General features: G+C 77.9%; 1 protein-coding gene across 30 annotated transcripts in view; it reads left to right on the top strand.

The window, feature by feature from the left end:
- Positions 1 to 12,677, top strand: part of PLEC (plectin) — a 65,877-nt gene that overhangs the window by 25,573 nt on the left and 27,627 nt on the right. For 10 of the 30 annotated variants that reach the window (XM_075490371.1, XM_075490374.1, XM_075490381.1 and 7 more), the window contains 4 exons: positions 8,953 to 9,014; positions 10,039 to 10,053; positions 10,488 to 10,577; positions 10,969 to 11,004. In XM_075490371.1, the coding sequence (XP_075346486.1) occupies positions 8,953 to 9,014; positions 10,039 to 10,053; positions 10,488 to 10,577; positions 10,969 to 11,004 (203 nt within the window). Of the gene's footprint in view, positions 1 to 1,070; positions 1,197 to 6,431; positions 6,559 to 8,952; positions 9,015 to 10,038; positions 10,054 to 10,487; positions 10,578 to 10,968; positions 11,005 to 12,677 lie in introns of those variants that run through there. The other 20 variants (XM_075490372.1, XM_075490383.1, XM_075490394.1 and 17 more) reach the window with 8 other exon arrangements.

Below are 12,677 nucleotides of genomic sequence, written 5' to 3'. Positions count from 1 at the left end.
TGCAGTAGTGGGGGGCTTCGGGGGGCTCGCGCGAGGCTGAGGAAGGCGTGGGCAGCTGCCCTCGGCTCACGGGAGCGGGGTGTGGGGGGCTCCAGCCCTGCCTGCAGCGGCGGGAAGGAGGGGGCCGGTGCCCCTGCCTTGCGCGGGCAGAGGGGTGCGGGGTGCGGGGGTGCAGCAGGGAGCGGGGACGGGGCGTGCCTGGGGTGGCTGGGTGCAGTGGGGAGAAAGGCACTGGGTGCTGGGGGGCGTGGGTGCAGGGGGGTGTTTGGGTGCAGGGGAGTGGGTGCGCAGGATTAGGGGTGCCTGGGTGCAGGGGAGGGGGTGCGCAGGGTTAGGGGTGCCTGGGTGCAGGGGCACTGGGTGCGCAGGGTTAGGGGTGCCTGGGTGCAGCGGAGGGGGTGCGCAGGATTAGGGGTGCCTGGGTGCAGGGGAGGGGGTGCGCAGGATTAGGGGTGCCTGGGTGCAGGGGCACTGGGTGTGCAGGATTAGGGGTGCCTGGGTGCAGCGGAGGGGGTGCGCAGGATTAGGGGTGCCTGGGTGCAGGGGAGGGGGTGCGCAGGATTAGGGGTGCCTGGTGCAGGGGAGGGGGTGCGCAGGGTTAGGGGTGCCTGGGTGCAGGGGCACTGGGTGCGCAGGGTTAGGGGTGCCTGGGTGCAGGGGCACTGGGTGTGCAGGGTTAGGGGTGCCTGGGTGCAGGGGAGGGGGTGCGCAGGATTAGGGGTGCCTGGGTGCAGGGGCACTGGGTGTGCAGGGTTAGGGGTGCCTGGGTGCAGGGGAGGGGGTGCGCAGGATTAGGGGTGCCTGGGTGCAGGGGCACTGGGTGCGCAGGGGACGGGGTGCTGGGCGCCGGCTGCGTGGGGCGCAGGGTCCCCAGCGCGGGGGTCCCAGGGGCGGGGGGAGAGCGGGGCCCGCCGGGGGGTGCGGGGGTCCCGGGGCCGGGGGGGGCCGGGGGCGGACGGGGCCGGCGGAGCCGGGGCCGCCCGGGGGCGGGGCGGGGCGGCGGCGCGGGGCGGGTCCGGCTCGGGCCCCGTCGCCGTCGCCGTCCCCGTCCCGTCCGGTGCCGTCGTTGCCGTCGGCGCGGAGCCCAGCGAGCATGGCGGGCAGCCCCGCCGCCCCCCGCCCCGGCGGGCTCTGGCTGAGCGGCGGCTCCGAGCCCGAGCGGCGGCGGTGCCTGAGCGCCCGGCTCTGCTGCGCCGGTGCGTGGGGCGGGACCGGGACCGGGACCGGGACCGGGGAGCGGGGAGCGGGAGCGGGAGCGGGGGGAGCCCCGCGGGGCCGGGCCGGGGCCGCTGCGGGTCGAGGCGGACCCCGGGGACGGGCAGAGCCGCGGGACGGGACGGGGGAGGGGAGGGGAGGGCGGAGAGGGGAGGGGAGGGGAGGGGCCGGAGAGCCGGGCTGGGCCGGGCCGGGCTGGGCCGGGCCCGGGGTCCGGGGCCCTGCGTGCCCGTGCGCTGCGGGGGGGCCGCGCTGTGTGTGCACGCGTGTGCAAGCCCGCGTGTGCCGGTGCACGCCCGCCTGCGCCCCTGCGTGCGTGCCCCACGCGTGTGCCCGTGGGGGTGCCGGGGCGTGCGCGTGTCCGTGTGTGCGCACTCGTGTACGTGCACGTGTCCGTGTGCGCACGCGGTTGTGCCCTGCCCGCGCGTGGGCGCGCCCCGTGGGTGCCTGCCCGCCTGCAGGCCGGTGGCCGCGCGTGGCCGCGTGCGTGCGCGCGTGGCTGCCCGCGCCCCCTCCGCGCGCCGAGGTGGGGTCCTGCGCCGCACCGTGCCGGGCTGCGGTGACCCCCGGCGCGCGGGTGGGCCCGGAGCCCTGGCGCTGCCCGTGCCCCCACCGGTGCCCCGCTGCGGTGCCCGTGGCCAGGCCGGCCCGGCCAGCGCCGTCCTGCCGACCTGAGGCCGCCCCACGCGTGTCACTGCGGGGTGACCTGGGCGGTGGCGCCGAGACCCCGGTGCCGGCTGCTCGCAGCCCTCGGCGCCCTGCGGCGTCCCCGCGTGCGGCCGTGGCTTCCCGTCAGGAGGGAGGCTCCCGGTGGGACCGGCTCGGGACCCCCCGCGCCCCGCTGCAGCCGGGTTCCCCCCGGGCCGGCGGCGGGAAGCACCCGCGGCGTGTCACGGCCCTTTCGCTGCCTCCACGCGCCCGACCTCGTCTTCCCGGTCGGGGCGCGGCGCGTCGGCTCGGAAGGGCAGGAGGCTCCTTCCCAGCGGCTGCCTGCGCCAAACGCGCGGGCAGCAGCGGGTGCGGGGCCCCGGGCTGGCAGGGGCCTCCTGCCCTCGGCTGGTGGGTAATCCCCCCGCGCCGTCGGGTGCTGGCAGCCGTCCGCGGGCAGCGCCCATTTCCTGCCCGCAGGCAGCTGGTGCAGGCAGGGGAGCTGCCTGTGACGGTGCACGGGGGGAGCCTGGCTCTGGCGCAGGGACGGGGGGGGGGGTTTGGGCGCAGCGGGGAGAAAGGCACTGGGTGCTGGGGGGCACGGGTGCAGGGGGAGAGGGCGTGTGGGTGCAGGGTACGGGGTGCAGAGGGGAGGGGGTGCCCGGGTGCAGAGTGGAAGACGTCCGCTCGGTCGGGCCGCGCGTGCCGGTGCTTGGCGGGGTCCCTGGGTGCTCCCGCGGAGCCCCTCGCTGTCCCGCCACCCGCAGAGCGTGGTGCCCACCCCGTGGTGCCGGCGGTGCCGGCGGTGCCGGCTGCAGGTTTGGGGGGGCCGCCTGGGATGGCTGCTGAGGGCAGCTGGCCCCGCCGGGCGCCGCAGCCCCTGCCAGCTCCCGGCCGGTGGGGAGATGCCGTGGGAGGGAGCTGGGCCGGCCCGGCTGGGTGCCGGCACCCACGGGGCCTCGGAGCCGAAGGCTGAGGCAGCTCCTGCCCGTCCGGCCCGGCCGGGTTGGCAGCTGCCTGCGACGGGAGCCCTGCCTGTCCCAGGGGCTGCGCCGGGGCTTCCGCCTCTTCAGATCTTCAAAGCGCCGGCTCCGCCGCCTGCCGCGTCCCCTCCCACGCTGCCCGCCGGCCTGCCCGTGGGCCCGGCTGCCTGCCGCCCGCGGCAGAAGCGTGGAGAGGGGCCTGCGTCCCTGTGCCGAGCGCGGTGGCCGTCCCTGGGGACGCCGGCCAGGATCCGGCAACCGGGGCGGCTCGGCTCTGCCGGGAGCCGAGGCAACCCGGGGGGGACAGGTGTGGCCTGTGCAATCTGCGGGGCTGTCACCGGCTTGGGGACGCGGGTGCCAGGGCTGTGGGCTGGGGTGCGTGGTGGCAGCGGGGTGGGGGGGGACGCTGGCGGCTGCTGCGTGACCGGGTGCGGGTGCGGGGATCCACCCCGGTGCCTCACCCTGGGAAGCGCCGGCCGTGCCGGGGTGTGCCGGAGCCGACGGCGTGTCCTGCCTCCTGTCCGGTGCTCGCCGGCAGCCTGCGCCTCTCGGGTCTTGCTGCTCTGCCACCGTGCGGCGCCCGGGCTGCCGGTGTCGCGCTGGAGGCCACGGCGGGAGCGGTGCTGGTGGCTGCCGGGGTGCCCACCTGGGCCACGGCCCTCAGGGTTCACCGCTACAGCAGGGAGAGCTCTCGGCCGTGCCATCCGGATCCCTCTGGAGCCGGCACCGATATGGCACGTCTGTCTGTGCGGGTGGAGGTGAAGCGGCTCAGCCGGCAGCGTGTGAGCGCGGTGCCAGCCCCGGCCGTGCCGTGCCAGCGCTCAGGCGCAGGCGGAGGAGCACGAGGGAGCGCGAGGTGCCGCCGGCTGGGCGCGGTGCCCCGCGTTGCCGCCCTGGCAGTGCCGTCTCCCCGGCCCCTCTCGTGCCCCGTGTCGCCTCATTGGCGATGCCATTGCCCCTTGTCCCGGTGCCGGTGCCCACGTGCTGGCCGCGGCGCGGTGAGCGGTATCGTGCTGTCCCTGCCCTGTGACGCATGCTGGCGTCAGCCGGGCTCCCGCCGCCGCGGCTCTGCGTGCCAGATGTGTTCCGCGCCAGATGTGCTCTTGGCGGAAAATGTGCGTGTGGAGCCCGTTGCCGCCCGCATTCCTCGGCGGCCGCCCTGGCGCTGTGCCGGGCTGCCTCCTCCTCCCCGGCAGCGGGCAGCCTCTGCCTGCCGCCCGGCCCCTGCCAGGCCTGCCCGTCCGCACCCCCCGCTGCCCCCCGCTGCCGGGGGGGATCCCGGACCCCGGGGCCGCGCTCCTGGCGCTGCGTGGCTGCCTCTGCCGGCACCGTCCCCGGCAAAGGGGGGTGGGAGCGAGGGGGGGGTCTCCTGCCGCCCGGCAAACCCGGCAGGGGCTGCGGCACCGGCACCCCCTGTCCGGGGAGCGGGGCCGCTCTGCCCCGGCCTTGCCGCGCACCCCAAACCCTGCTGGACCCCCATGTCTGGGGAGCGGGACCCCCTCTGCCCCAGGCTCGCCGCGCACCCCAAACCCTGCCGGCCCCCTGTGCCACCCGGCTCTCCGGCCCCGTGCCGCGGCTCCCACGGCCCGGCCGCTCGCTGCCAGCACGGCCGAGGCCGGGCAGGGCTGAGCCCCCGGCAGCCCCTGCTGCCTGCGGAGGTGGGTGCCGGCAGGCACTCCCCATGCCGCCGCTCGCCGCACCGGAGCCTCGGGCAGGGCGCGCCGACGGGGCCGTGAGTCATGGCGGGACGATGTGCCGGGCCCTGTGTCCCTTGGACTCCATGCAAGGGTCGGGCTGCGCCCGCCGGCGTTGGTTTTGTTGGCGTCCCGCGTACGGGACGTGGGCGCTGGCCTCTCCGCCGGGCCACGCCAGGCCGGCAGCGCCTGCGGCTGCACTTTCCCCGACTGCCTGCACCCCGGGGACGGATGACATGGGTGCTGTGTGGCACAGGCAGGGCTGCTGGCCCCGTGCCACCCCGAGGTCCCCGTGCGTGGCACCCCGAGGTCCCCGAGCGGTGGGGTGCGGAGGGCGGGGAGCGGAGCGGCCGTGGGCTCCCACGCTGTGCCGACCCCTGCTCGAGGGTCCCCGGCGCCGGGCTCCCCGAGGAGGGTCGTGCGGCCGGGCTGGGTCCCGCCCGGTCCCGGGTGGGACGTGGCACCCGGTGGGGCACGAGCCCTGAACCCTTCCTGCGGTCCCCAGGGCTGGCGGTGTCCCTGGTGGGCACGGCACGCGCCTGGCGGCCGCGCGGCAGGAGACGCTCCGCGGTGCATCCCTGGGGAGGGGGATTCCTCCTGGCATCCCACGCCAGCGCTGCCTGGGCCCCCACCCCATGCGAGCACCCCATGGGTGCCCATGGGGCGCAGGGGCGGGGGGCTCGGCCGCACCCGGGGCGTGGGGTGCTCTCCCGGGGAGCTCGCCGGCAGCAGACCCGCTGGCGGGAGGCGTGGGTCTGGCCGTGCCGCAGGCGGCACAGGAGCGTCTGGAATGCATCGCCGGCAGCGCCGGCTGGGGCGGAGGAGCCTGGCCTGGCTCCCTGGGCCGGTGAGGGCGTGGGGACGGCACCCCCCGCCCGGGGGACCGCGGGTCTCGGCCCCTGGCCTGGAGGCCCTGCGGCCCCGGGGATGGGGAACCCGAACGCCCCGAGAGGGGCTCTGGGGCTTTCAGCCCCCCCTGTGTGGCACCTGGGAGCAGGGCTTGCAAACCTGGGGGTCCTGAGCCCCCGGGTTGTGGGGACCAGGGGTCCTGCAGCACTGGGGCAGGGGCTGGGGGGTCCCGAGCCTCCCAGGCTTGCAAACCTGGGGGTCCTGAGCCCCCGGGTTGTGGGGACTGGGGGTCCTGTGGTGCTGGGGCGGGGGCTGGGGGGTCCCGAGCCCCCCGGGCTTGCAAACCTGGGGGCCCCGAGGCCCCGGGTAGTGGGGACTGTGGGTCCCACAGCTCCGGGGTATGGGGCTGGGGGGTCCCGAGGACCCTGGACTTAGGAACCGAGTGGTGCCAAGACCCCTGGGGACAGGGCCGGGGGGCTCTTGGAGGTCCCGACAGGGGGGCTGTGGCCCCTGAGCCTGGGGACAGGGGTGTCCTGAGAACCCTGGGCAGTGGGACGGGATGTCCTGAGCTCGTGACCCTGGGGGTCCTGAGCCTCCCGGGCTTGGAACCCTGGGGGTCCTGAGGCCCCAGGGTGCGGGACCAGGGGTCCTGCAGCTCCGGGACACGGGGCTGGGGATCCCAACCCCCCCGGGCTCGCGGACGTGGGGGTCCCGAGGCCCTGGCGCGTGGGGCCGGGGGGCGCCGGCTCCCCGGGGCGCGCTGCGGGGTCCCCCTGGGCGGGTGCGTGGGGTCCCTGCCCCGTCCCCGCGGCCCCCGGGCGGCTCCTGGGGCGTGGGGAGGAAACGGTTAAGCAGAGCCGTGGGCTCGGGGAGGTTTCCTGTGGGCAGGATCCGTGCCCGGGCGTGGGGAGGGAGGGAGGGGAACCCCAGTCTCCTCCCTGGGGCCGCCCCACACCTCAGCGGGAGGAGGCATCGGCAGGGACCGGGCTGGCAGCACGGGCAGAGCGGGAGGCGAGCCGAGCTGCGTCGGTGCTCAGCGCGGGCGGCGGCGGCCACCATGTCCCGGCAGCGGCTGTGCGGCCAGGAGGAGGGTCTGTCTGCGGGGCAGAGGACGAGCTCGGAGGACAACCTCTACCTGGCCGTGCTGAGGGCCTCCGAGGGCAAGAAAGGTAGCGGGCTCCCACGGCGGCGGGGACGGCGCGGGGCGTGGCAGCCGCCCTCCCTGCGACCACCCCACCGTCGCGCCGGGGCGGGCCCCGTCCTGCGGCACGGGGGCCTGGTCCCCGCGCCCCGCGCCAGGGTGGACCCCCGCGCTGGGGCGGTGTCCGCGGCCAGGCTGTGGGGCGGACCCCCGCGCTGGGGCGGTGTCCCCGGGCAGGCTGTGGGGCAGACCCCCGCGCTGGGGTGGTGTCCCCGCGCAGGCTGTGGGGCAGCACCGTGGGGCCGGAGCTGGTCATCGTGGCCGGGGCCGGCGGCCCCCCGCAGCTGAGCGGTCGGGGCGTGGTGTCCCCGTGTCCCACGCCGGCGCCTGGCCCCATCCACGCCGTGTCAGCGCCAGGCGCGGGCGCTGCCCGCCAGCCCTGCCCGCGGCGGGCGCGAGCACTTCCTCCCACGCCCTGCCCGTCCTGCCCGCGGCGCGGCCGCGGCCCGTCGCTCTGCCTGCTGCGCCGCGGGGCGTACGCCACCGGCCGGGGCTCACCTGGGTGTCGAGGAATTTTTGGGTGCGGGTCCCGCTGGGGCGCGCGGCATCGGAGCGCTCCCCGCTCCGTGCGCACGTACCCGCCCCGCGAGCGTGCCCCACGCTTCCTTCCTTCCTCCCGCGGTGCTGCCGCTGCCCGGCCCTCGCCTCCCTGCCCCTCGCGGCCCCGGTCCCGCTGCCGAGCCGCCGTGGGCCCCGTGGGGTCGGGGTGCCCGTCACTCGGGTGGGCGGGTGGGCGGGTGGGCGGGTGCGGGCCGGGCGCCGGCCGCGGGGCCCCGGGCGCCGCGCGGGCAGATCCCGGCACGCTCCGGTGGGGCGAGACCCGGCACGCGCCACCCCGGCCCCACCGGCTTGCCGTGGCGTGGGCGCGCGGGCATCGCGGAGGGGCGGCCGTGGGGCCGGTGGCGTCGCCCCGTGCGCCCAGGGAGTCCCCTCCTGCCACCGAACCCCTCTCGGCGCCGGCCCGGGTCCGGCACCGGCCGTCCTGGGCTCAGCGGCGACGCTCGGGGCCCGGGGGGGAGCGGGGCGAGGAGGGGGAGCTGCCCCCCGCAGGCAGCGGGGCTGGGTGGGGCGGGTGCTCGTTACAGCAGGGCGCACAGGACGGGTGCTCGTTAGCCGGGGCAGCGGGCGCAGGACGGGTGCTCGTTAGCCGGGGCAGCGGGCAGCAGCAGCCCGGGGGCCCAGCGCGGTGCGTCAGCCGTCCCGGTGCGACCCTAATGACGGGGCGGCGGGCAGGGAGCGCCCGTGACTCAGCGGCCCCGCGGCCCTGCCTGCCCGCAGGGACGCCCTGCCCGCGGCGTGGGCGGCCCGCGGGGATTCCCGGGCCTCTGCCTGCAGCTGCCCGCAGGAGCGGGCGGGAGAGTTGCCGGGGCCCTGGGACGGGGCCCGGGGGGTCCCTGCGGGTGCCCCCGGAGGAGCCGCCCCGGGGACGGGGACGGGCACCCCCCGGGCTCTCCCCGTCCCCCAGAGCCGCTCTCGGGCGGCCGGGAGCGGCGTCTGCCACGGACACCGGACAGCCGCGGCCGGGGCCGGGCAGGCAGCGCCTGGGCCGTGCCGGGGCAGACGCCCCGTGGCCTCGGCCCCATCCCGGCCACGTCCCGCTCGGGCCGTGCACGCGGCGCCGGGGCAGACGCCCCGTGGGCTCACTCTGGGCCCGGACACGTCCCACTCGGGGCGAGCGTGCCGCGCCTGGGGCTGCGCCGGGGCAGACGCCCCGTGGGCTCAGCCCCGCCCCAGACACGTCCCACTCGGGGCGAACGTGCCGCGCCTGGGGCTGTGCCGGGGCAGGCTTGGCTCATCCCCATCCCGCACCTGTCCCTCTCGGGCCGTGCATGCGGTGCCGGCGGCTGTGCCGGGGCAGACGCCCCGTGGGCTCACCCTGGGCCCAGACATGTCCCACTCGGGGCGAACGTGCCGCGCCTGGGGCTGCGCCGGGGCAGACGCCCCGTGGGCTTGTCGTCATCCCCTCCACGTCTGCCTTGGGGCGCGCACGCCGCTGTGCCAGCGCACGCTGGCCGTGGGCTCGGCCCCGTCCCCTGCCGCCCCGCTCGGGCCGTGCCCGCAGCGCCCGGGGTTGTGCTGGGGCGGCTGCCTGGGCTCTGCCGCGGCACCGGGCGTTGCTCCGGGCTCCTTGCAGGCATTGCTCGGCATTGCCGGGGCTGCGGTGGTGCAGGCGCGCAGGGGCCGATCCACGTTAACCATTTCCTTCCCCTCGCACGCCCCGTGACTCACCGTGGCTCCCCAGAGCGGTTGGCTCATCGCTTCCTCTGCCATTGGTCCCGCCAGCTGTGCCGTGCCGTGCCGTGCCGTGCCGTGCCAGGAACCTCCCCGCCAGCCGCTCACCCTGCCCTTTCCTCTCTTGCAGATGAGCGAGACCGGGTCCAGAAGAAAACCTTCACCAAATGGGTCAACAAGCACCTCATCAAGGTACGGGCGCACGCCGCCTCCCGCGGAACCCTGGCCACCCCGGCAGAAAGTCCTGGGGAGGCCGTGCCGGCTGTGCCGGAGGCAGCACCGGGGCACCCCCCGCCGCGTCCCGCCGTGCCAGCGTGGCAGAGCACAGCAGGACATGGGCAGCGGGGGCCCGCGGCAGCGCTGTGCCGACACAGCCTCTCCGGCTGCCCGTGCCGGTGCTCCTGCCGCTCGGCGGTGGTCGAGGCCGCTCGGCTGCCTCGGGGGGGGGGGGGGCTCTGCTCCGGCCCGCAGCGGGGCTGGGGGCAGCGCCGGGGCCCTTGTGGGCAGGAGCTGCCTGCCCTGCCTCCCCCCTTCCCCTGCCCGGCTGTGCCGGGGGGCTGTGCCATCCCGTGGCTGTGCCGGGCGTCGGGCCAGGCCGGGAGCGGAGAAGCGCCGTGCCAGCTTGGGGAGGGGATGGTGCTCTGGCCCCGGGCGTGAGGGGACCTTTTGCGGGCTTTGATGCCGCGGAGCCTGGCAGCTCTGCCGGGCTCCCTGCCCGCACCCCCTCCCCCCGCCCCGGCGCTGCCGCAGCTTCCTTTGGGCACCGGGGTGCCCGCGCCCTTCCTGCCTGCCCGGGGGGGCCGTGCCCACCGTGCTGCCTGCGCTCGGCAGCGCCTGCCCCGTGCCCTCCCGTCCTGCCCCGCTCTTCCATCGCCAGCCGTGCCCCTCTCCCTGCTCCTTCCCCGTGGCACCCGCGCCACGCACCCCACCGAACCCTGCCGGGGCCCCGCCGGCGTGCCGGTGCCTGTCCCTGCTGCACGGCGGGCAGAGCCCCGTGTCAGCGCCTGGCACGCGCCGAGACGTCTTCCCGGCCCCCGCGCGCGGACGTGTTCCTGCGTGCCGGGTGCCCGGCCCTGCCGCATCGGTGCCGTGGCGGCGGTGCCGCCGCGGGGTGCTGCTGCCCGGGGCAGGTCCCGGCTGCCCCTGCCCGCCCCGGGGCTGTCTCCTCTCTGCTGCCTCTCCTGACCTCTCTCTTCTCTCTGCCTCTCCCGCGCAGCACTGGCGAGCAGAGGTAGGTCTCTCCCTCTCCGGCTGCCCCCGCCGTGCTCTTTCTGCTCTCACGCCGACCCCTCCCCGTGCCAGGGCCAGACCCCGCGGCCGCCGGCACGGTGGGCAGCGGGTCCAACCCCGCCGCGGCTGCCGGCACGGTGGGCAGCGGGTCCCTGTGCCTGGCGGAGGGATGCCGGACCCAGCCCAGCTGCTGCTCCGGGGGGCACGGGGGGAGCTGCCCGAGTGTGCTGGTGGGGCACGGGGGTTTGGGGGCACCGGGCCGCGCTTGGGGACGTGTGTGAGCACCCGCTGCGCAGGGGTGGGCGTCGCTGGGCTCCGGGCCCGGCTGCCCCACGTCGGTGGCAGCCGGCGGGGGGCGGGGGGGCGGGAGGTGGGGGGTGCTGGGGCTCTGCAGGGCCCCCCGGCACCCCCGTAACGCCGTCGCCGTCCCTGCAGGCGCAGCGTCACGTCAACGACCTCTACGAGGACCTGCGGGATGGGCACAACCTCATCTCGCTGCTGGAGGTGCTCTCCGGGGACACGCTGGTAGGTGCCGCGCCGACCCCGCTGCCGCACCGCTGCCGCCCCGCTCCCCCGCGCCGGCTCCGCGTGCCGCGGCCCCGGCCGCCGGCCGTCCCCTCCTCTGCTTCCCGCATCTGCTTCCCACCCCTCTCCCGCTTGGCCTCTCCCCCGGCTTCGGTCCCGTCCCGGAGAGCGGCCCGGCACCGTGCCGGAGCGCCCCGAGCCCCGCCGGCGCGGCCGTCCCCCTCCATCCCGCAGCCCCCCCGGTCCCACCGCGGCCTCTAACGCCCGGACGTCTCTTTGCTTTGGTGACCTCTCTGCTTCTCCGCCCTGGGCTCCTGTCGGCGGGTCTGCCCTGACCGTCCCCCTCCGGCCTTTGCCTCCTTCCTCTCTTTGCACTGCTCTGCCCGGGCAGCCGAGGGAGCGCGACGTGATCAGGAACTTGCGGTTGGTGAGTGGTTCTGCCGTTTGCTCTCCGCATGGCCCTGCGTGGCAAGCGCCCGCCGCGGCGACCGGGAGACGCTCCGCCACCGGCACGGCCGCGCTGTCCCGTCCCGGCGCGGGTGCGGAGGAGCGGCGTCGCTGCGTGCTGTGCCGCGGGGAGGCGCGTCCGCGCCCCGGGGTGCTCCGGCAGCGGGGTCAGCCAGGGCAGCCGAGGCTGGGCGCCCGCTAGGGCGGGTTTCCCCGGGCCGGGCCTCGCCTGCGGCGGCGAGATAGGAGCGCGGCGTCACCACGAGCGGTGCCGCGGGGCTGGGACTCCCGCGGGGCCGCAGCTGGGCTGCGGCTCCCGGCACCGCGGCAAGGCGTGCCGCTCGGCCCCCCGGCTCCTCGGGGCTGCTGGAGGTCCCAGGGCACCCAGCGAGGACGACGGTGCCGCCGGTGCCGCTCCCCCGGCTCCCCCACTGTGGCCGGACCCTGCCCCCACCGGCCGCGCTTCCCTCGTGCCGCGCGGCTGCTGGGTGGAAGAGACCCTGGTCCACGGCTGACGGCACTGGGGGGTCAGGGGCTCATGGCCCTTCCGGCAGCCGAGGCCAGGCACTGCTGTTGCCGGCGTAGTGCCAGGCCCGGCTGCGGGGCCGGCGGGTGTGGGGGGTCTGTCCAGGCAGGAGCTGCCCGGGGGGGCTGCCCAGGGGACCCCGGCTGGGGACCCCCAAGGGCGGGGAGGTTCCCGCTGGGGGGTTCGCCCAGCACGGTGGCCAGGACCGGAGCGTGCCAGCGAGCCGCGGGCCGCCGCCAGCGCGGCCCCGCCACGTCCGCGCAGGCGGGACGGGCTGCGAGGAGCCGGCGAGGGCAGGACGAGCGGTGCTGCCGGGATGCCGCGGGCAGGGGCAGGGCAGGGCCGGGCCGTGCCCGCGCGGTGGGGCCGGCGCTGCTGCGTGGCCAGGGCAGCGCGGGCGCAGGATCCGGCAGCGAGGCCGGCCGCGCTCGCCATTGTTCGGTCCGGCGGCGCTTCCTGCCCGCAGCCCCGCGGGACGGGCAGAGGATTTCCTGGCGGGTCCGCGCTCCCGCTCGCTTCTGCGCGGGCGCCGCCTGGACAGGGCACGGGGTGCGGTGGCACTTGGCCCGGAGCGGCTCGGCAGAGCTGCCCCGGGCAGCGGCTGCGATGCCCGTGTGCGGTGGGGGTTGCGCAGGCCCCGGTGCCGGCACCAGCTCCCTGCGGCGATGGGGTGCCCGGCGCCTGCGCTCCTCTTGCCTGTCCCGCCTGCGCGGGCAGCTCTCGCGTTTCGGGCAGGGGCCGGAGCTCAGCAGGGTGGCGCGGGGAGCGGCTGGGCCCCGCGACGGACGCCGTAGGGAGCAGCGGGCGCTCGTCTTGCACCGCGCCTGGCGCTTGGCTTCCCTTGGCATGGCGGCCGGTGGCCCCGGTGCTGCACGGGCGGTGTGGCCCTGCCGGGGCCGGGGGCAGTTTGGGCTGAGCTGGCCCCGTCCGGCGGCTTTGCGGCGGGAGAGGCGGGGGCCGTCCCCTCCCCGGAGGGGACAAAGTGCAGAAGGCGTGTGGCATCGGCATGCGCGGCGCCGGGAGGGGCCGGGCGGCGCATGGGGCGGGGGACGCCGCAGCGCTCGGTGCCGAGCATCCCTCGCACGCGCGGGTGAGCGGGGGGCGGCGGGGCCGGGTCCCGGCGGGGC

The sequence above is a fragment of the Mycteria americana genome, unplaced genomic scaffold (genome assembly GCF_035582795.1).
Source record: "Mycteria americana isolate JAX WOST 10 ecotype Jacksonville Zoo and Gardens unplaced genomic scaffold, USCA_MyAme_1.0 Scaffold_53, whole genome shotgun sequence".
Taxonomy (NCBI): domain Eukaryota; kingdom Metazoa; phylum Chordata; class Aves; order Ciconiiformes; family Ciconiidae; genus Mycteria; species Mycteria americana.
The sequence above is the reverse complement of the archived record's forward strand: the minus strand, read 5'-3'. Positions and strand labels throughout refer to the sequence as shown.